Source organism: Octopus bimaculoides, chromosome 7, assembly GCF_046866305.1.
Source record: "Octopus bimaculoides isolate indiv1 chromosome 7, ASM4686630v1, whole genome shotgun sequence".
NCBI lineage: Eukaryota > Metazoa > Mollusca > Cephalopoda > Octopoda > Octopodidae > Octopus > Octopus bimaculoides.
This window is the reverse complement of record NC_142934.1, coordinates 4,591,731-4,614,261: the sequence shown is the minus strand read 5'-3', so window position 1 is coordinate 4,614,261 and position 22,531 is coordinate 4,591,731. Positions and strand designations below refer to the sequence as shown.

General features: G+C 34.0%; 1 protein-coding gene across 25 annotated transcripts in view; it reads left to right on the top strand.

Moving 5' to 3' along the window:
- LOC128248317 (uncharacterized) overlaps positions 1 to 22,048 on the top strand; it is a 167,708-nt gene extending 145,660 nt beyond the window's left edge. For 23 of the 25 annotated variants that reach the window (XM_089354667.1, XM_089354663.1, XM_089354665.1 and 20 more), the window contains 6 exons: positions 12,085 to 12,205; positions 16,605 to 16,705; positions 18,140 to 18,183; positions 19,337 to 19,378; positions 20,519 to 20,610; positions 21,814 to 22,048. In XM_089354667.1, coding sequence (XP_089210793.1) covers positions 12,085 to 12,205; positions 16,605 to 16,705; positions 18,140 to 18,183; positions 19,337 to 19,378; positions 20,519 to 20,610; positions 21,814 to 21,821 — 408 coding nt within the window. In that variant the 3' untranslated portion in view covers positions 21,822 to 22,048. Of the gene's footprint in view, positions 1 to 7,311; positions 7,469 to 12,084; positions 12,206 to 16,604; positions 16,706 to 18,139; positions 18,184 to 19,336; positions 19,379 to 20,518; positions 20,611 to 21,813 lie in introns of all 25 variants that reach the window. The other 2 variants (XM_089354655.1, XM_089354647.1) reach the window with 1 other exon arrangement.
- The last annotated feature ends 483 nt before the right edge of the window (positions 22,049 to 22,531 follow it).

Here is a 22,531-nt window from a genome sequence, read left to right as displayed (position 1 = left end):
TATATGAATAAATATTAAATGGAATATATTTGTATTTGTGTGTATGTGATGATGAGAACTATGATGATGTCTATGTGTGTATATGCGAGTGCATATGTATGTATAGGTGTGTGTGTGTGTATGATCCATGAGTTTAGTTATCAAAGAGTTTTAAGTGATAAAAAATATATTTTGTCAGACTAAGGATTATGGATAAAATATTTTATTCACTTTCAGACTTATCTTTGAGCTCTTTATTCTAAGTGGCCAGACATAGCTTCCTTTGAACTTGTCAACTTTTGAAATGTGTGTGTGTCTGTGTGTATACATATGTGTATATATATATCTATATATACATATATATGTGTGGGTGTTTATAAATATGTGTTCATATATTTATGTGTGTGTGTATACGTTTGGGTGTGTATGCATGTATGTGTGCTATTTCACAGACACTTTTTAAACCATCTCATCTCCTTGGAATCTTAGCCATTGATTCTCTCTGTCTCTATCCAGAAGGTTTTTTTTTTTACTTCCAATGAACCAATAAACTCAACGGTCACACCACACCTACATACACGCCATGCTGAATCAAGCATATGCTGTCCGTTTCTCTGCTTACAAAAAAGATGTACTGAGGTAAAACTCGTAGTGTGTGTATGTGTGTGAGTCTGAGGATATATAGAGCAATATTGAAACAATATTCTAATTTCTATGTGTATATGTGTGTGTGTCTGTGTGTGTAACAGAAATGATGCTTTGTTGAGGTGTTAGTTGTTGGTTTTGCCATGCAAGTCTGACTGAAAAAAACATTTTTAATGTTAGTGGAAGACTCCCCCTTAACTATTGTCTCTGCCACCCTTTCACCCCCACGAAGCAATCTACACATTTCTGCCATTATGCTAGCTACTCATTTACGATATTGGCTTTTGGTAAATTCACACAATATCTAGTTGCCTCACCTAAGTTACCAAAGGATTTTGGAAGAATTCTTCAATTTTTATTAAGGGAGAGGTTAGCTTCCAAGGGAAGTAACTTTAATGGACACCATCTTTTTCTACACTTTACTTTGGCGTATGAATGTGGGAGAGAAAGGGAGAGATAGTAAATACTTTTGGATATATATATATATATATATATAATGTATATATATTAGTTTGTTTTTTTTCTTCATTTGTTTTATGTCTGTTTTTCCATGCTAGCATGGGTAGGCAAATACATAGCTGAGGTGTAGTTTTACAGCTGGCTTTTAGCCCCATCATTGAAATGTAGGTAACAAAACCAATATCACATTGTGATCATGAAAAAAAGTTTTGTATATTTATACTGTTGTGCTGACAGATTGTATTTGTAATTATGAGTTTGTTGGTTGTATTAATTTCTTTTTCTGAAGACCTTAGCTTTTCCAGATTGTCTCTTAGGCATTTACCAAGTGCACCAATTCTTACTGGTATAAATGTGAAATTATAATCTGGATATAGAAGCTAAAAATTTCAAAGCTGTTGTCCATAGTTATTTTCAAAGAGAAAATTTTCAAACAGCTATTCACATCAGCAGAGCACCTAATCTCTATGATGGCACATAACTTTTTCGTGTCTGTCCCAAATAACAATGTCTGGCCAATTATGTTTGCACTTGATGAAAATACATTTCTGTAATGTTTTGCTTACAAACTGTATTTGTAATGCATGTGTTGGCTGGTTGATTGCAAGTGTGCCTGAATGTTCATATTCTACATTGTAACCACTTGAGCAAACCAGCAGTGGCATTGATATTTGTTAATATTATGAGTGCTTGCTCTGTGCTTTCAAAATCCTTTGGAAAACGAATAAAATTCTCTACTTGAAGACAAGTAAAGGTTGATGACAGGTAGTGCATCCAGCTGAAAAGTCTTGCCTCAAAGTAACTCACAATTTAACATTTCCTAGCATGGAATAAAACAGACTTAAAATGAACAAAGGCACAAATTGAGGTGGGGAATGCTTCACATTCCATATATTTCATCTTTTCAATCACCTTCACCAAAAAATATTTCATTATCAACATTTTAACATTTTACGGCTACAAATGTGGGACTACAAATATTTCAACATTCAAAATATTGCTTGTAATTAATAAAATTCACTTTTTCTTAGTCCTCTTACTCTCTCACTCATTTGTCCTCTCTCTCTCTCTCTCTCTCTCTCTCTCTCTCTCTCTCTCTCTCTCTCTCTCTCTCTCTCTCTCTCTCTCTCTCTCTCTTCCTCTCTCTTTCTCCATCTTGACTTGGAGGCTCTTCATTTAGCAGATGCATGACAACATTAATTTGGCAACTTTACTTCTGCCCAGTCTGTCTTCATCATCTTCATTCTCATCGTATATATTATTATTGTTATTATTATTCTTACTTTTCAAGTCATTATTATTATTATTCTTACTTTTCAAGTCATTATTATTATTATTATTGCTTTATTATTATTATTATTATTATTATTATTATTATTATTATTATTATTATTATTATTATTATTATTATTATTCACTATTATTAACATTTCATCCATTTCTCTTTTTTTATCCCAATTATGTACTATTAATTATATTTCATATTTTCTATTTATTTATTTATTTCGCTGCCATTCAATTTCTGACTCTTTCTTTATTTCCTTTATTTATTATTTTTTTCTTCCCTACTTAATTCTGCTATTGCACAGTATTTCTTCATGTAACCACAGATAAACACATTGTCTTCGATTCACATTTGGAATGCTTACTTATCAAGCTGTTATGTTTAGCATGAGGTTTTTTTTATCGGATTTTTAGATTCTTGAATCTTGAGGAAACCAGACTATATGATTTCTTCACATATTCATGTTTTACCATAATTTAACATGGCACCATTACTTTCCTTACATGGTTAAACCATTATTATTATTGTTATGGCAGCAAACTAGCAGAATTGTTACTGCAATGGACAAAATGCTTCATGGCATTTCTTCAGGCTCTCTATATTTTGAGTTCAAATCCTGCTGAGGTCGACTTTGCCTTTCATCCTTCTAGGGTTGATAAAATAAGTACCAGCTGAGAACTGGGGTCAACGTAATCAACAAGCCTTCCCCCTCAAAATTTCAGGCCTTGTGCCTGTAATAGAAAGGATTATTATTATTATTATTAAGGTGAAGAGCTGGCAGAATTATTCTTTTCTGTTCTAGGCACAAGGCCTGAAATTTTTGGTGGAAGGCGGCCATAGATTGACCTCAGTATGCAACTGGTACTTAATTTATTGACCCCGAAAGAATGAAAGGCAAAGTCAGCCTCCACGGAATTTGAACTCAGAACTTAAAGACAGATGAAATACCGCTAAGCATTTCGCCCGGCATGCTAACGTTTCTGCCAGCTCGACGCCTTGAGCTGGCAGAATTATTACCGTGCCAGACAAAATGCTTTGCAGAATTATTACCGTGCCAGACAAAATGCTTTGCAGAATTATTACCGTGCCAGACAAAATGCTTTGCAGCATTTTTCCAATGTTTTATGTCCTGAGTTCAAATGCTATCAAAATCGATTTTGTCTTTGATCTTTTCGAAGTCAATAAAATAAGTACCAGTCATTTACTGGGGTTAATGTAATTGACTAACTTCCTCTCCTCAAAATTGCTGGCCTTGTGTTAAATTTTAAAGCAATTATTATTTTTATTATTATCATTATTATTTATCATAAGGGTAGTGGTGTTGCAAAAACAGTAGAGAGCGAGACTAAATACCTTGTGATATTTAATTATCTCCTTTTACAATCTAAATTCAAATGCCATAGGGGTAAAATTTCTGTCATCTCACCTCTTCTTTGTCCCCTGTCCTTCTGGGGTCGATAAAATAAGGTATTCTATCAACAGGAGAAATAATGATCAATATCATAATTGTCAAATGCCTTTGCAAGGTAAAACTCCTAGGAAAACAGTTACTCTATACATATACACTAAGAATTTTCTCTCTTGGTAACTAAACAATGAACACTTGGTGAAGAACAAAAAAAAAAAAAAAATAGAAAGAAAAAAGAAAAGAAAAAAGAAAAAAACCATTCCAAGAATTTTTTTCAGACTTTAATTATTTTCCTCTATAAGAAATGGTCTCACTTGATAAAATATTTAATTAATATTTAATTATGTGATGCTGATGATTTCTAAAAAGAATGAAGTGGTGCTATACATGATTATCTAAGACAAGAAATTTTATGAACTACAAAATAAAAAAACGACAAAAAAAAAATCAAATAAGTATATTCTGTGCATTTCCTATGCATATTTCTTTACTCCTAAATTTTAAAATCAAATTTCTAATCCTGCCAAATATTATGAAGAAGTAGATACACCCCTTTGTACTAACTGTCTGTTAGGAAATTCCACATATTATTCTTGTTATGTGGTACAATAGTTAAAAGCAGAGCAACGTACTAAATTCTTGATCCACAGATATTGCTTTGTGTCCATAGCAAGACCCTTAACCCTGCTTATTTGTGCCTTAATAAATGTACATAATAGTAGTAGTAATAATAATAATAATAATAATAATAATAATAATAATAATAATTATTATTATTATTATTATTATTATTATTATTATTATTATTATTATTGTCATCTTCATTTAAATCTTCATGAATTGAAATTATAAAACTGCTTGCTTCAGATAATTGCTAAATTAAACGACCACATGTAGTAGTTTCATGCTCGTCACTGTTAGTGCTGTTACATGTAGGAAAAGAAAAGCATTTAGCTTCGTGGTTGGAGTATTTGGCCCACAGTGATAAGATCTTGAGTTCAATTCTTGTGCACTGTGCCCTTGAGTAAGGCATTTCATTTTATTTCACGTTACTCCAATCTGCTGATCCAGATGAGTGTTGAAGCAGCTCTGTCTTCCTCCACTTGTCATATCCTGGTTGTTCTGAGAGAGTGCTCATGACTACATAAGACATCCATAACAAATAGCCAAAGAATAAGTCTGTTACCGAGTCATACTCGCTTGCAAGTGACGGCTATGTTGTTTGTTGTTTTGGTTCTTACATGTAGAAGATAGTTTCAATTGGATTAATTAATTGTAGTGATTGCTCTGTGTTTAATTAGATCATGTAGTTATGTAGAAAAAGCACTTATTGTCTTTTTCCCCTCCTTTTCTTTCCTATATAACATTCTATGAAGGCAGAGGTGAACATGTAAGGCAATGTAAAGCAATGTAAAGTTACTAAGCAGACACAAGAACAATAAACAACTGAATTTGATCCAGAACTTGAAATTACAATAAAAACTGTTATCACTCCTGAGTGTTTCGAGACATGATTTAAAGAGACCCAATACAAACTTGTGATCACTTGTTAGCTGACCTTTCTCCGAAAGTCAACACCACATATATGTTGTAAACTGCTTTGTGATTGGTCAACTCGATTAGCCAAGTTCTTGTCATAAACAATCTGCAGATGCTGGTGTGTAGGACTAAATACTACCAAAGGCTTGTGAAGAAGGGGTGCAAGGAGTGCAGGTGCATCCCCTAAAGCTTGTTTTGGGGAAATTGAAAACGTTTTGAACATGGGAAACTTCATCACCAAAACAAACAAGCGTAAAAATATTTTGGAACCGATTTGAAATGTTACTTTACTGTTTCGTGGAAAAAAGTGAAGATCAAATAAACACTGCATGTGTTTATTGGCAAAAGATGACCATCCCCAAGTATAACAATATCTGTTTCACCACACTCGATTTCACATCAAGAATCTTACAAAATAACACATAAATGTTATTGATTCTGACACACATAAATAGTTAACGATTTAGTCTTCATCTGAAAGATTACAGTCATATTTGTGTGTGTGTAAAATAGTTAATAATTCACCACTGCATTACATAAGTAATGAATTATTAATTAGTAACACTGTGAACTATTAACTGTTTAGTAACACACACAAGATTAGTAAGTCTTTCGTTCGGCAGTAGTGTTCCTACCATATGCTTATTCTTCAGTATACTAATATATCAACTTTATCATCATCCGTCACTCCATCCGTTTAAACATGGCTGTAAGCAAAAGCTCAGCTTTCTTTTACTTTTCTTAATGTACAAATTGCAAGCTCCCCCTCACCTCTCTCTCTCATTCTCTGACCAACATTCTTTCAATTCTGATGAGCCCCAGAATTCAGTTTTGTCCCCAACATTCTTCCTCTTCTGCATCAACAATCTACTTATTAACCCCGACCAACACAATTTCTTTCTGTGTAAATGATATTGTTCTCCATCTGTCTTGTACTTCATCCATCTTATACAGAATTCATCAGGGGTGTGTCGAGCCAGCCAGCTCTGACCAGTGAATTCACCATGCCTCTCACAAATGCTGACCACATCCGATGGTCGGCTGCAGGCAAGGTTGTAATGGATACCTGCTTGCTCCTCATCCACCACTACCCTTTCACATCAAATTTCCCCCACCCACATGCAACCTAGACACTGTGCTGCAAACCTGCCCTGATTCTATAAGCAGAGATCTTGTAAACCTCTTCTGATGGTGCCATGCCAACTCTGTCTCCTTTAAGAGGATAATGACACAAACATTGTACATATTGAGAATATCCTGTTATATAGTATCTGCTGTTGCATTCACAGACATTGTTGATAACACCCCAAAAAAGTTCCAGTCAACAGTTTGGCTTAAAGTCAGTTATCAATGCAACCCAATCCAACCTCTGACTCACTGATATCATCCCCCTTGGAACAAGATTTCAGATTTATGGGGTAAAAGTGGAAAATGAAACTGTATGATGTTTGTTGGTTAAATTTAAATAAAGTGAAGTTTGCAATTGAGAGTCCAAACTGGATTGCAGACAAGACTCATTTGACTCAAGTTACTGGACGCTTTGACTCTTCTCTATTACAACCACTTTCAACACACAAAAACATAAAAAAGTAGAATTAATGATTGCTTAATATATTTTGGGCTGTTTATTCATATATGTATTGTACATCATTCCATTCCCTGTTCTGTTTGTGTGTTGGATGTTCTTACATTTGCTATCTGTGTGTTCTTCTTCCCACATTAAATAACAAATTTTTTGCGTGTCCTGAACTTTTCCTTTTCCTGAAGTGGCTTTCCCATCCTTTATACTTCATTCAGATTCATTTTTAACCCTCATCAATTGCAAGTAATAATTTTAATGACCAAAAGGTACAAAATTTCTGTTTTGTCTTCCCGCTGTATTGTCTTGTCTTCTGCCATTTGTATCATTTTATTTATGTCTTGCATAATCGATCCGTTCCTTGCTTGCTGCTTTAGTTTCACTGGTGCATGAGTGTTTGTCTTTTGTTTGTAATAGCCTTCTCATGAAGCCCGTGCTGCAGGAGAGAAAATGACAAAATTAACTGATGTCAGTCAGTTAGACTTAGATGACACTGATGAGGAGACAAGGAAGAAAATAATACTTTCACAACGTATAGTTCTTTTACCTGACAAACTCGAAGAGCTAAGTAAAGGTACTGTGATCTCAACTGAATACCAAATTCCTATTGGTTCTGATCGACATACATGTATGATTCCATAAATGTATAAATAATATTAATTTTTATGAAGGTAATTCTAAATTGAATGAGATACAGCAAACTATTGACGAACCTCAAATTTCTTAATGCAAATAGTTTTATTATGGATATTTAGCACCATCATAATCTTCATCGTTATCATCATTATTATTGTTGTTGTGGGAGGCACTTAAATATACAGGAAACTTCTCACTAAGACTGAGTTTGTAATCCAAATTCTACCCACAATGCAATGTTAACTACTTTGGGGTCCCTTACTTAATAGTCTTAGAAAATGAATAATTATCAGAATTTCCTATTCTACTCAACTGTAATATATCTCAAAATATTGAAAGATAATGATTTAAGTTTATTTAAGAAACTATCACCAACATCGTTATTATTATTATTATTATTATTATTATTATTATTATTGTGAACTGGAAGAGTCGTTAGTGTGTTGGACAGAATGCTTAGTAGCATTTCTACCAAAGTTGAATTTGACCTCCATTATTTCAGGGTCAATAAGTACAAGTTGAGCACTGAGGTCCAATGACTTACATCCTCCTACAAAAATGACTTGCTTTGTGCCGAAATTTGAAACCACTGTCATTATTATTATTATTATTATTATTAGTAGTAGTAGTAGTAGCAATAGTAGTATTAGTATTATGAAGAGATCAACTATCAAAGCATGGGAAAACAAGAAGAACTGATGTTTAAAGGCACAAAAGCTAACCAAATAAAACATTTGAGTTGAGATAATCTTTCCAGTCCCTCATAAAACTCCTTTGTTGTCTTTATAAGCAAAGCTTTACTCATCTCTGATTGCTTAAGCTTCATACCTGTTCAGTTATTCAAGATCTCGTCACCCTTGCCAGTCTTGTTGTTTTTGTTCCTGTACAAGGTGATGCCTAATATGTTCTTGGTCAACTGGATCCATGACTAATTTTTGTTTTTCACTTTCAACTACTGAACCTCACTTGCGTAACATACCCTGCAAAGAGTTATGGATATAACAAATTACCATTTCTCTCAAAATTCTTCTACAAGAAGTCATTGAATTTGTTGTTCTTGTGTTGAAGATGGTGGAAATTTCCAATATGGTTTCGATATCGAACAAAAACCATTTTTACATACTAATAACTTGTATCAAACCAATCATCGTATGAGGATTATAACAACAACAACAATGATAATAATAATAATGATTTCAAATTCTGGCACAAGGCCAGCAGTTTTAGGGGAGCAAGTTGATTATATCCACCCTGAAAGGGTGAAAGGCAAAGTTTACTGCGTTGGGATTTGAACTCAGAATGTAAAGATCCAAGATAAATGCTGCTGAACGTTTTGTCCAATAGGCTGACAATTCTGCCACCTCATTGCCTTAATAATAATAATAATAATAATAATAATAATAATAATAATAATAATAATAATAATAATAATAATAATAATAATATTTGAGGAGGCTATTTGATGTTATACATTGAACCAATTTCTGTGTATTGGTGGCATTTATTTTATTGACCCCTGCAAAGAATTACTAATTATGCTCAACTAAAGGCGGTGCTCCAGCATGGCCATAGTCAAATGACTGAAACAGATAAATGTATGCACCAATATTAATTGGTGCATATTTTGTCACCTTTGGTGATTGAAAAGCAAAGTTGACTGCACCTGGAACTGAACTCAGAAAAACAGGATTGCACCAAACCGGGGTGGGTCGGGTGGAAGGGTAATTATAATTGGCTCCCTTTTTTTTGAATTGTAACAACTTCACCACTTTTGTTTACCCTCCTGCTACATTTAATTGTTCTGATGACGACGACGATGATGATGATGATGATGATGGTGGTACCATTATTATTGTAAAAACCTAAAACAAACCTCTGGCATTTAAAAAAAAAAAATTTCTTCTTCTATGTGGTCCCATTTTGACCCCTCTGGTGTTCCTTCACCAATATTCTTATATTTGATATGGCCATGGTATGCAGAATGTGTAAAAAAATCATATCCACATATTCTTCATTTTCTGCATGTTGCATGTTATAAAAAAAACAACTTTACCTATTTTTACTTTTATTTATTTTTTAATTTTTAATCTATTTCAAACATTTCATAAATTCATTGATTCTTAATATTTTTTATAATAATAATGATAATAACAATTATCATTATTATTATTATTATTATTGTTACTATTGTTGTTGTTGTTAATAATATTTAATATCATTTTCATATATTGATGTATTTTTGTATATATTTTCCAGCATTAATTCTCATAAATTAAAAACAAAAAAAACCATAACACACTTCCAACTGGGCAAGTTCCTAGTTAGTAATATAGATTTGATATCGTTTTCAGTATTGTATCATTGAGTATTTTTGTATTATTCAATTTAATCTCATATATATAACATAAATATTAAATATATAATATAAGTGTGTTTATATATGCATATAAGTATATATACACATATACATAAATATAAATATATGTATGCATATTTATACACATTGTTTATATTATATATATTATTTGTATTATATATACGTGATCTTATATATGTGTATATATATATATATATATATATATATATATATATATATATATATATATATATAAATGTGCAATTAAACTATATATATATATATATATATATATATATATATATATATAGTTTAATTGCACATTTTTGTTTTCAATATTTAATGTTTATGTTGTGTTATTTGTTTTTCCATTAAAGTTATTTTCTGCTCAGATTAAACAAGTCTCACCACTCCTCTTCTATACCATTAAATCTAATACAAACCATTAGCTTTATTGTTTGTGATGGTGGTACACTCAGATATTGTTATTTGTTATTTATTACGATATTTGCTTGATTTACTGTAAACAATGAGAATCAGTGGCTAATGAGTTTTCAAAGAGCTATTAATTAGAAGCCTTCTTCATAACCATTGCAGCCTTGCCACTCTCTGTTAGTAAGAGACCTCTTCTTTAATGATGAGTTCCAACGACTGTAAGTTAGAGAGATAAACTCTTGTCCACTTCTCTTTGCAAGCTCTTGGGGACCTCATTGAATACATAATTTGCTTGAGAAAGACTTTTATTTGTTTCTAACACACACACATATGATAGGCTTCTTTCAGTTTCCATCTACCAAATCCACTCACAAGGCTGCTGTAGAAGACACTTGCCCAAGGTACCACACAGTAGGACTGAACCTGGAACCAGGTCTTTGGGAAACAAACTTCTTACCACACAGCCACATCTACGCCTATATAGCCAATGTCCTGTTATTAAAGGCTCTTAGTAAACTAATGTATTTAACCCTTTAGCATTCAGATTACTCTGCCAAATGCACATTTTGAATCAATCCTGAATTATCTCACAGTTTTGAAATTTCAATAATGTGAATGTTTATTTTTTAGAATAACATTGTAGGGTAGGTGTGAGAGGCTGGATCTGACCAGTTTGAACATAAAACAAGTAGAATATTTGGGCCAGATATGCTAAAGGGTTAAATGCTAAAGGGTTAAAAACCTTTCAAGGAAATGATTGGGATATTTTAAAACAAAGCATTGGCTTCTATTGTAAGGCTCGTTCATGTAAATGCCACATGGAGGGCCTACTATGAGGGTCAATTATGGAGTACTGTGAGTGATTGCATATTGATGGTAGCTATATGAGAGAGTTACAGGAGATTAAGGGGTGGGGGTCGTTTGAACAAGTGTATCTGTGTAGTCAGCAGTGACAGCGAGGTCTTTATTGTATAGAAGAGTGTTGAAGGCTTTACCAAATGGTGAGGTTCACAAAACTTGATGAGATGTTGGAGACATAACTGCTGATACAAAACAAGTCACTGCAGCGAGGGAGTTTGATGGAGTTTAACAAAGTTTGACAAAATTGTGTAAGGAGATAATCTGCAGAGTGTCAAAGGTCACCTGTTTAGTTATCTTTGATGTGTAAAAAGATGAAGCATCCTTTTTGCTGTGAAGGCCAATCAACATAAAACTAGCAAAGATGTAACCAGTTGAATTAAATACCAAGATGGGTGTTAGCTGGGTTAGTAATCAGATTGTCCGATAAGAGATGAGACTGTGACTCAGGGAAAATATCAAGCTTAACAAAGAAAGAGTTAATATTTCAATTCTCCTTTTAATAATGTATATCTTATATTTCGTTATAGCTCTAAATATGTGGCCATTATTTTGAAGTTTTAGTTATTTCTTATAATTTAAAGACTTCATGTTATAACAATGAATTTCAGTAAATGTTAGGCCGAAACTTGGTTTTGTGTCTTAGATGGAACCAATTCCCTCGCATCATTAATACTTTCTCCCTAGGAAAGTCATTAACGCACATCACAATCCTCTACAAATTTCAGGTTTCGTGTTATCTTTTCAGATTTCTATTCTCAGAAATCATGTTATTAATGTTTATTTGTTTTTTTTCCCTCTAAATATTGCTGTTCCTTGTTTGATCAATGTCTGACCTTTGTTACAAACTCTTGATTTTGTTTCTATCATCATATGAAGATCGTTGTTGCTATGTCTGTTTCTAGAAACTTATTATGCAAAAGGCTGCTGAAGACTTGAAAAATGAAGCTAAACGGAAAGCTGAAGAAAAAGAACGCTTCATTTGCGAGAGGGTTGAGCCATTGATTACCGAGGGTCTAAATGAAGGTAGGCGTTGCCTGCTGTGTGCTGTGCATGCCGATATGTGCATACCTCTTCCCTGCAGGATGGTGCCATACCATGTGTGTGTTTTTACTTAGAAAAACTTTCAGCAAACTGGATTGAAATGTTTATTTTTCTCCTCTTTCTATAATCCTTATCTTGCTATAATTCCCTCCCTTTATTTCCATCTCCAGTCTTTGTATTTATCTTAAACCAATCCCATGTCTTTATATTTAATCTATTTTTTCTCTTCCCATCGTCTCCTGGAATGCAGTCCTTGTTCAAAGACTCTTATAAAATCTCTTTTCCCTTTTACAAAAATTTAATTTTTTTCCTTCCTTGATCCAAGTCAAAACTTTCTTTACATTGTGTGTCATTAAACAAAAGAAAAAAAAAGAATTATACAACTTAAAAAATGGAAAGATGGAGCTAATATGGCTAAGAGTGAACTTAATCTTAGCCCTGTCAGTATTTGCTTTGCCTTGACTTGGTTTTATTTAACTTGCCCCCTTTTTTTAATGTCAACAATGAGCCCAAATCATTGATGCATGTCCTGGTGAAAATCTCTCCCTCCTCCCCATTCCGTATATATTTGTCTTTTTCTCTCTTTTTGTCTTTCTATCCATTGGTCTCTCTCTCTCTCTCTCTCTCTCTCTCTCTCTCTCTCCCCACTTCTTTTCCTCTAAAAATTTCACATTCCTAATTTTACTCTCTTATTCCACTTCCCCAACTCTTACATTTCCCCCCACTCCTGAATGTCTTTTGTTTTTCAGATGTAACTGCATGTATAGATGACAACTTTTGTTATTCTATCCCATCTTGGGTCAGAGGTAAAAAAAAAAAAAAACTTGCTAAAGCATCTCCATGGCTATCTCTTAAAAATGCTCTTTCTGTTATGCTGTTCTTGAAATCAGTTCATCATCAACAAAACCATCTGGTATTGTCTTTATGCTGGGTTTTACCTCAGGGCAGGTCCAGCTCTTTCAAATTATTCTGGTCATTGTTTTGTGGGAGTGTCTTCCTTGACCACACTTCCATTTTCTTAATGACATCCAAGTCAACAAAAGTCCATTCTATCATTTGAGAGTGCAGTACAGCTAATACTTCATCTCTACAACTTATTCAACTGCATAGTAGTTTGTATGTCTTTCTGTGCAAGTTTACTTCTGTAATCTTATATTACCATAAAATACATCAAGGAATTTATTGAAGAATATGGACAGAGTCTTCAACGTAGTGTAAGCCTCCATTCATCTGACTTTGGTAAACTGACTTTACAATATTGTCTTTACTCTGTCTTTGATTCATAACAAATTATAGTCAGAACATGAAAGACATGATTTGAAAGAGTATGTAATGTATAATTATACGTGCTTACTAAATTCACCAACACATGTGTATAAACACATATGTATGTGTGTATATGTACATATGTATATATATATACCTCAAAGCTGCACACCTGATCATATTTATGTAATTATTTATAAAATAATTTATGTAATAGTATGACAAGGAAAACTCAGCAACTAACAGTTGTTACCATTGCACAGAAACAATTGTTGTGATTTGTGATTAAAGCCTGTTCATTCCGTCTTCTTGCTTCTATCAATTTATATATATATATATATATATATATATATATATATATATATATGTATATGGATTTTCTTTTGAAAACCTTTTAGTTTATTTATTTATTTATTTATTTACATTATTCTTATTTACTTTCTTTGGTATTAACTTGTATTTCATAAGATTTATTTAATATCTATCATAAAATTTTAATTAAAGTTCTTTTTTTATTAATATCAAAGATTTACCTTTTTTAATCCCAATCAATGAAAGGATTATCGTTTTCCGAACATTAAAAAAAACAACACTAACTTTGATTTTTAAAAAATGTAATTATTTGATCTGTTTGATTAAATAATGTTATTTAATCTATTTGCTATTTTTTCAAAAACTCTACTACTATAAAAAATCTCTCTTTCAGCTTTATGCACCACACTCCTAAATGTATTATATTTATATATATATATATATATATATATATATATATATATATATATATATACATACATATACATATATATATATATATATATATATATATATAGATAGATATAGAGATATAGAGATATATATATAGATACACACACACACACACACACACACACACACACACACACACACACACACACACACACACACACATACATATATTTGTTTTTATGTCAAGTTATAACAAAAGCAATTATACACTTCAAACTGAAATAATTACTCAATACTTTCTGTAAATTATACTGAGTAAAACGCTTACAAAATAATTAATTACAAAAACAAAAGATCAGTTGTTAAGAAACTATTTTAAGAATTGCCAAGAAGTTAGTCCAGTGTTTGGAGGGTGCCACAACATTCTCAAAAGATTCAAAGAATGTCTTAAACCTTTAGCATTCAGATTACTCTGTCTAATGCTTATTTATTCACATTGTTTTGAATTAATGATTCATTATCTCATAGCTTTGAGATTTCGACATTTTAAGTTAGGTGTGAGAGGCGGGACCTGGCTGGTTCGAGCATAAAATAAATAGAATATTTGGGCCTGAGATGGCCAGTTTAAATGGCAAAGTTTTCAAGTGGTGCCAAATAATGAAATTCACAGTAATGAATAAAGCTAAAATGAAAACAGATTTCTATAGTTGTGATGTAAGTGAATCATGACACAAACTAAAGCTGTATGTTTAAGGAAATGTTTCTTCTCTTAAAAACAAGTTATTGAAACTGAACAGAAAATAACAATGTTTGTATTTGAATATCTTCCAAGATGAAATATTGTTTGCTATAAGTATAAATCAATGGATGTAATTTTTGAGGTTATTAACCTTATATTTATATCTACATTAAAACAGGGGATTGGCAGCGATGGTAGAACACCAAACAAAATGTCTTTAAGTATTTAGTTATGATTGTTTATGTTCTAAGTTCAAATCCCAAGTGCATCAACATCAAAATCAAAATCAAATCAAATGGAAATTGTAGTTGTGAGCCCCATGCTGGTAGCACATAAAAAACACCATTTGAATGTGGCCGATGCCAGTGCCGCTTTGACTGGCTTCCATGCTGGTGGCATGTAAAAAGCACCAACCGATCGTGGTTGATGCCAGCTCTTCTGACCCCTGTGCCTGTGGCACATAAAAAGCACCCTCGGAGTGTTTGGTGTTAAGAAGGGCATCCATCTGTAGAAACACTGCCAGATCAGACTGGGGCCTGGTGCAGCCTCCTGGCTTCTCGGACCCCAGTGGAACCATCCAACCCATGCCAGCATAGAAAACGGACGTTAAATGATGATGGTGATGATGATGATGATGATAATATATGATAAACTTTCAGTTTCCATTAACCCAATCCACTCACAAAACTTTTGTTGATCTGGGGCTATAGTAGAAGATACTTACCCAAGGTGCCACACCATAGGACTGAACCCAAAACCATGTGGTTGGAAGCAAGCTTCTCACCACACACCCATGCACACCTTGCCTATTTAGAAATGATATTTCTTGGTACAAATCCTACCTGATGCCTTATTTACATTCAGGATTAAGACACTTGAAGATATGGAGATGAAACCAGTTGAAACGTAACATAGATGTGGATACTAAAAACACGTTTTATCTTACAGATAATGTTACTAGACCTAAAAATTATTATTATATAACTTCTGCATTTTAATATTGTTACCTAAGGTAGGGCAGAGTCGTTAGCATGCTGGACAAAATGCTTAGCAGCATTCCTTATGTTCTGAGTTCAAATTCCACTGAGATTGACTTTACCTTTCATCCTTTTGGAGATTGATAAAATAAATACCAGTCAAGCACTGGCATCGATGTAACCAAATTACCCCTGAAATTATCGGCTTTGTACCAAAAAAATTTGAAACCAAAATTATTATCTCAAAAAATCTTTGAGATAAAATGCTTAACAGTATTTTTCTGGTTCCCTTTGCTCTGAGCTTAGATTCCATCAAGGGTGACTTTGCTGTTCATCTTTTTGGGGTCAGTTAAATAAGTATCAGCTGAGCACTGGGGCCAAAGTAATTGATTAAACCCCCCTCCCCACCCGCCACTAAATTTGTTGTATTTGTTCCAAAATTTGAAGAATATTATTTCCTAAGAAATAAAATGCCAGAGATTTGTTAAATTCCAGCTCTGAAAGTGTTATTTTCCAAAAAATATGAATCCAAGTTCTAGGTTTTTTTTAAAAAAAAATTCTTTATGTTTAACATTGCTGAAGCAGGAGCAGCTAAAAAGAGATTAAATAAAAGGTAAGGTAAACCAGACCTGACTATGTTTTTACCAGTCACCGATTCCGCTCTTGTTACCAATTTTGCTACATCTTTTTACAGCACAGTTGCAAGATCTGGTAAAGAAACTCCATGCGAAAACAGCAGAGCTTGAAGAAGAAGTCTATGATTGTGAATTTAAAATCAGAAGACAAGAATTTGAGGTACTCTCTTTCTTTCTCTCTCTCTCTCTCTGTGCCTCTCTGTATCTCTCTCTCTCCCTTTCTGTCTCTCCTTCTCTCTCTGTTTCTGCGATACTCAAGAGATTATGGCACACTAAATTGCCTTATAAAAATTTGTTGTTCCAATTCTTCATTGGAACCATGTCATTTTACAATCTACACACCTTTGAGAAAATGCTGAATATAACTTGTTCTTATTTTCCCCTTTGCCTAAAACCTTTGGCTTCATGCTCATATCAAGCAATTTCAACATTTCTGCTATTGATTCCGAGACAATTCCAAAACTTATTAAAAAAACATCTGTTGCTACTCTTCTGCTTAGCCAAAAGAAATTAATGTAATTATAATTGCTCTTCAATACTATTTAAATAAAATATATCATGTTTAGGAAAATAATACGCATAATATTTGGTGAATAATATATGTGACCAGCAAGCTGTCTGGTTATGCTTCTGCTGTAGAAACATTTGTAGAAATGATTTGAAAATAATTGATCTGGGAATGGTAAATTTAGTAAAATAACATTTAGGTTTTAATGAAGATCACGTTAACCCTTTCTGGTGAAATGCACCTTGTTTCGTTTAATTTTGAGAATAATGAAGAATGTAGTAAAATGACAGCGACATGAAATTTTGATGGAAGTTTTTTAATTCCAATCGTTTTTAAAACAAGGAATTTGTGTCATAGAATTAGAGACAGTCTCAGACATATATTTAATGAATAGAATGGATGATGGATGTGAAAATAGAATTAATAAAATTTGCTGTGTTGTAATCAATATCAGAATTTTTAATCAAATATTCTTCAACCTCTCTAACTTAAATCCAAAATTAATAAATCTTGACTGTTCTAAATCTAAGATGGTGGACTTTCTCATCATTTCAATGGATGAGGGCTTAGCAAGACACAATGAGATCCTCATCTGCTCTCGGTCTGTGGAAAACATCCACCATCATTTAGCTTGCAGCGTCAAAGTTGAAGCTTTTCAGTAGCATCCTCTATGTGTCTCTGTTGTCACATTCATTGTTGCCACTGGACTTATAAAGAAAGTGTGATGGTATTGGGGCTGTTGTTGTGGTTTGCTGAACTACCAGTTCAAAGAATATTATGGTTATTTTCTGAGTTCAAATTCCACTGAGGTCAGCTTTACCTTTCATCTTTTCTGAGTCAATAAAATAAGTCCCAATGGAGCACTAGGGGTCAGTGTAATCAACTGTCCCCTCCTTATCATATTTATGCTATTTATATTTATATTTAAGCCTGCAATAGGAATAACAGAAATTTGTATATTAGCGATGGTAACCTAATCAAGTGTTTTAAAACCACAATCATCTCTAAGCCATCTTGATTATCAGAAATGTAATGGCTGGTTTCACTGCTATTCTTAACCCTTACCATTCCTTTCTTTGTTTTCAGATCAATGACCTCACAATAAAGGTTAATGACACCAGAGGCAAATTGTGAGTATCAATCTTGCTTCATATTTTATTAAATTCATTTTCAGTTTCTGTCTACATGACTTTTGAAAATAGTCATCTCTCTCTCTCTCTCTCTCTCTCTCTCTCTCTCTCTCTCTCTCTCTCTCTCTCTCTCTCTCCCTCTCTCTCTCTCTCTCACACACACACACACACACACACACACACACATATGGAGTTGTGTTATGTATATGGTAATTTTACAAAGTGAAACTAGACTCAATATCTTTGGAAGAGTAAATATTTAATGCATACAAGGTTATAGTTGCCACTTATAGCATTGTTACTCAGACTTCATGATTTTTTTCATGGACATGTCCAAAACATGATTAGCTAGTGGACTGAAGACCTCTTTAGTTGGTCTTTTATATATATATATCATCATTTAACATGAGTTTTCCATGCTGGTATGGATTGGACAGTTTGACAGGAGCTGGCCAACCAAAGGACCTTGCTAAGCTCCACTGTCTGCTTTGACATGGTTTCTATGGCCAAATGCCTTTTTCAACACCAACTTCTTTACAGAGTGCGTTCTCACATGGCACCAGTACTGGTGAGGTCACCAAGTGACTTGCAAGACAAAGATTTCTATAAGATGGACTCCCACACTGAGTTTCCGTCAACCAAATTCACTTCCAAGGCATTGGTTGGCATGGACTTATAGTAGAAAGACTCTTCAGTTCCACTGCATGGATTGAACCTGAAACCATGTGACTGCAAAACAATTTTCTGAACCTCACAGCCTAATAAATGTAAATACTATAACTACACCTGTTAGGGTTTGCTAAGAGATTTCACAAGACCACTTATTACCATAGATGAGCCAGCAGTAGAATCATTAACATTCCAGACAAAAAGCTTAGTGGAATTTCTTCTGGATCTTTATGTTCTGAGCTCAAATCTTGCTGAGGTCAACTTTGCCTTTCAGGTTCGATAAAATAAGTACCAATCAAGTACTGGGGGTCAGTGTAATTGACATGCCTTTCCTTCAAGATTGCTGGCCTTGTGTCAAAATTAGAATTATCACAGAAATCATTAACATTATCTCTCTCTCTCTCTCTCTCGCTTTATTTTTTTTTTGTCACTTTGTTCTTTCTATAATCGTACCTTAATCATTTCTCAATTTCCTCTTTTACAGTGTCAAACCTGTTCTCAAAAAAGTATCCAAAACAGAAGCCAAGTAAGTGAAAACGATTCATTGATGTCTCTTGTATTTATTATTACCTGTTGCAGGTGTCATTCATCATCATCATTGTTTAACGTCCGTTTTCCATGCTGGCATGGGTTGGACGGTTCAACTGGGACTGGGAATCCAGGAGGCTGCACCAGGCTCCGGTCTGATCTGGCAGTGTTTCTACAGCTGGATGCCCTTCCTAGCGCCAATCACACCAAGAGTGTAGTGGGTGCTTTTTACGTGCCTCCAGCACAGAAGTCAGTCAAGGCAGCACTGGCATCGGCCACGTTCGGATGATGCTTTTTACGTGCCACCAGCACAGGGATCACAACTACAATTTCCATTTGATTGTGATTTGATTGGATTTTGATGTACTTGACTCAATAGGTCTCCTCAAGCACGGCATGTCGCCCTATGGTCCAAGGTACTTTTGAGTGGGCTGGTTATGTGACGCTGGTGTAGGCTACAGCTGTGAACTCATAAGTGTAAAGAAGAGATGCTGTGTCTATAGCCTACCCATGATGTTTAACTGGTATATCTGTAAATTGATGACTGGGGCACAAAATGTGTTTGAAGATAGGGAGGAATGAAGGTTTTTCAGGGCCACACCAAGCTCCAGTATCATCCTTGGTATGGTTTCAAGCACTTTACAGAGTGTACCGACTGCCTTTTGTCGTGTCACTGGCACAAGTGGGGTTGCCAGGTAACTTGCATACAAGAACAGGAAAACGAAAATGGAAAAAACTCTCAACAGAATGTGTGTGGAGAAGACAATAGTTTTATATCAGGTGTTGACAGGTTACTCTTTTTTTTTTACTCTTTTACTTGTTTCAGTCATTTGACTTTGGCCATGCTGGAGCACCGCCTTTAGTCAAACAAATCAACTCCAGGACTTATTCTTTGTAAGCCTAGTACTTATTCTATCAGTCTCTTTTGCTGAACTGCTCAGTCCTGGAATTGAACCCATGATCTAGCAATTGTGCATGCAATACCCTAACCACTAAGCCATGTACCTTCATGTAAATAATAAAAGGATTAATATAAGTACAAAGGAGATGCTGTGTTTACTGACCTCCCGACCTTTCATTGGAATATTCAACACATCTTGTATTCTCTGTATGTTCATTTTTCTTTCTCTCTTTGCAGGCTTGCCAAGTTGGAGAGGAAGAGGGCTGAAAACTTCCGTCCTACTTTGAAATCCACACATGAGTCCCAGAAGGAGGAAGACGGTGCAGCTGGTTAGTATTGTTCTTGATGTTGGTGGTGGTGGTGGTGGTGGTGATATTATCATCTTATGTTCTGAGTTCAAATCACTCTAACCTCATGTCAATATTCAAAATTGTAATTGTTATTATTATTATTATTATTATTTTTATTCTGCCGGGGTTGACTTTACATTTCATTGTTTCTGGGGTCAATAAAATAAATACTAGTTGAACACCAGGGTCAATATAATCAACTTGGCCCCTTCCCCTGGTCTTGCTGATTTTGTGACAAAATTTGAAACTATTATTATTATTATTATTATTATTATTATTATTATTATTATTATTATTAAGGTGGTGAGCTGGCTGAATAGTTACCACACCGGGCAAAAATAAATACCAATAAAGAAGTGTGGTAGTGGTGGTGGTGGGGGGGTCAATGTAATAGACTGTAACACCTGATTGGCTGCTATTAAGTAACCAATCAGTGTCAAAACCATTGCGTGATTCAATCTTCTAGGATCTTCTCCTTGTGCCCTATAAAAAGGCTGCTTCTGGCAGTAATTGCAGAACGTTGAGGCAGCCTCATGTTATGTCTCCATTCTCACCACATCCAGCCGACTAAAACAGATGACCAGTAGTAGACTGGACATTTTTGTTATGACGAATATAGTGCAGTTGTTTTCCAGTTGTGATGGTCCAGCCACAGTTTGCTGCATCAGTAAGCTTACCATTATCTCCAAGCAGTATGTCTCTCTTAGCATCTAATTATTGTTGTAAGTCTTTGTAAAAGACCAACACAGTTAAAGCTCCTATGTGTTGTAATAGAATCTTCTGTTAATTCTCTGTGAGTGTTGTCAGTTATTTCTTCATGCGGTCACTTGCGGTCACTTTCCGACCAGAGCCATCTTGAGCTAGTTTCAGCTGCCAGGATTATTTTTCAAGTGGCCTTCTTCAGTTGTCGGGTTTCAGACCTGTCTTCTGCAGGAAATAGCAGACTGGGCTAGATGGAAAGCCATGGCAGCTGACTTCAATGGGGAATGGGGTCATATGCTAGCCCTTCAAAAGGGCCTCATAGATTAAGTTCTGATATTTCAATTTCTTGACCTGGTGGAAGATAACAATGTTTGATATATTAGAAAAAAAAAAAAAAATGTCTAGCGTTTTACTTGTTTTAAGATTAAAAACAAAAATGTTTTTCTTGATATTCATGTGTTTTTGTTTTCTGTTTTGCAGAGGAATGAGGTGCATGAAGAAGTCGGCGTTTGATGTAAGGGTGAGAAGCAGGCCAGTGGAACAACAACAACAATAACAACAACAACAACAACAACATGGAAGCTTCAGAAGACATCTCTACTCCATAGTGTCATCCTAGCCTGCATCAGATCCCCTTTCTCCACTCCTTCACCTCTCTCTCCTCCCCCTTGAGTGCTATGTTTTGTAAAAAATAAAGAGAAATCTAGCTTTGGAACAGGAATTTTCTGTTTTTTTTTTTTTGGTATATTTAAAGTTTTTTTTTTTTTTACTTAGTTGTACAAGAAAACAATCTACCATTCTTGGACTGACATCTGTTGAAACACCAACCAAAATAATAAATATTAATAAACTGATCTTCAGTGTGTTCAACATCTCATCTGGATATACATGACTTTTTTGTCTTTTTTTCTGTTTTGTTTTGTTTCTTTCTCTTATCCTCTTAGGCTTATTATTATTTTTTTTTTTACCATATTTGACCATTAGTTTAAATAATTCAATCCTTTTATTCCCAAATAACAGCTAATTTTGCTTTCCTGTTTCAGTTAGATGTTTGCTTCCCCCAACTTTTCACAACTCCTTGACAAACCTGCAGTTGTATTGAAAGGCAAGAAAAGTCTTGGTTGTAATAATTAACTAAGGAGTCATTAGCATACCAGTGTATCTTAATTAAGAATATTCTACATATACCATCACTCCT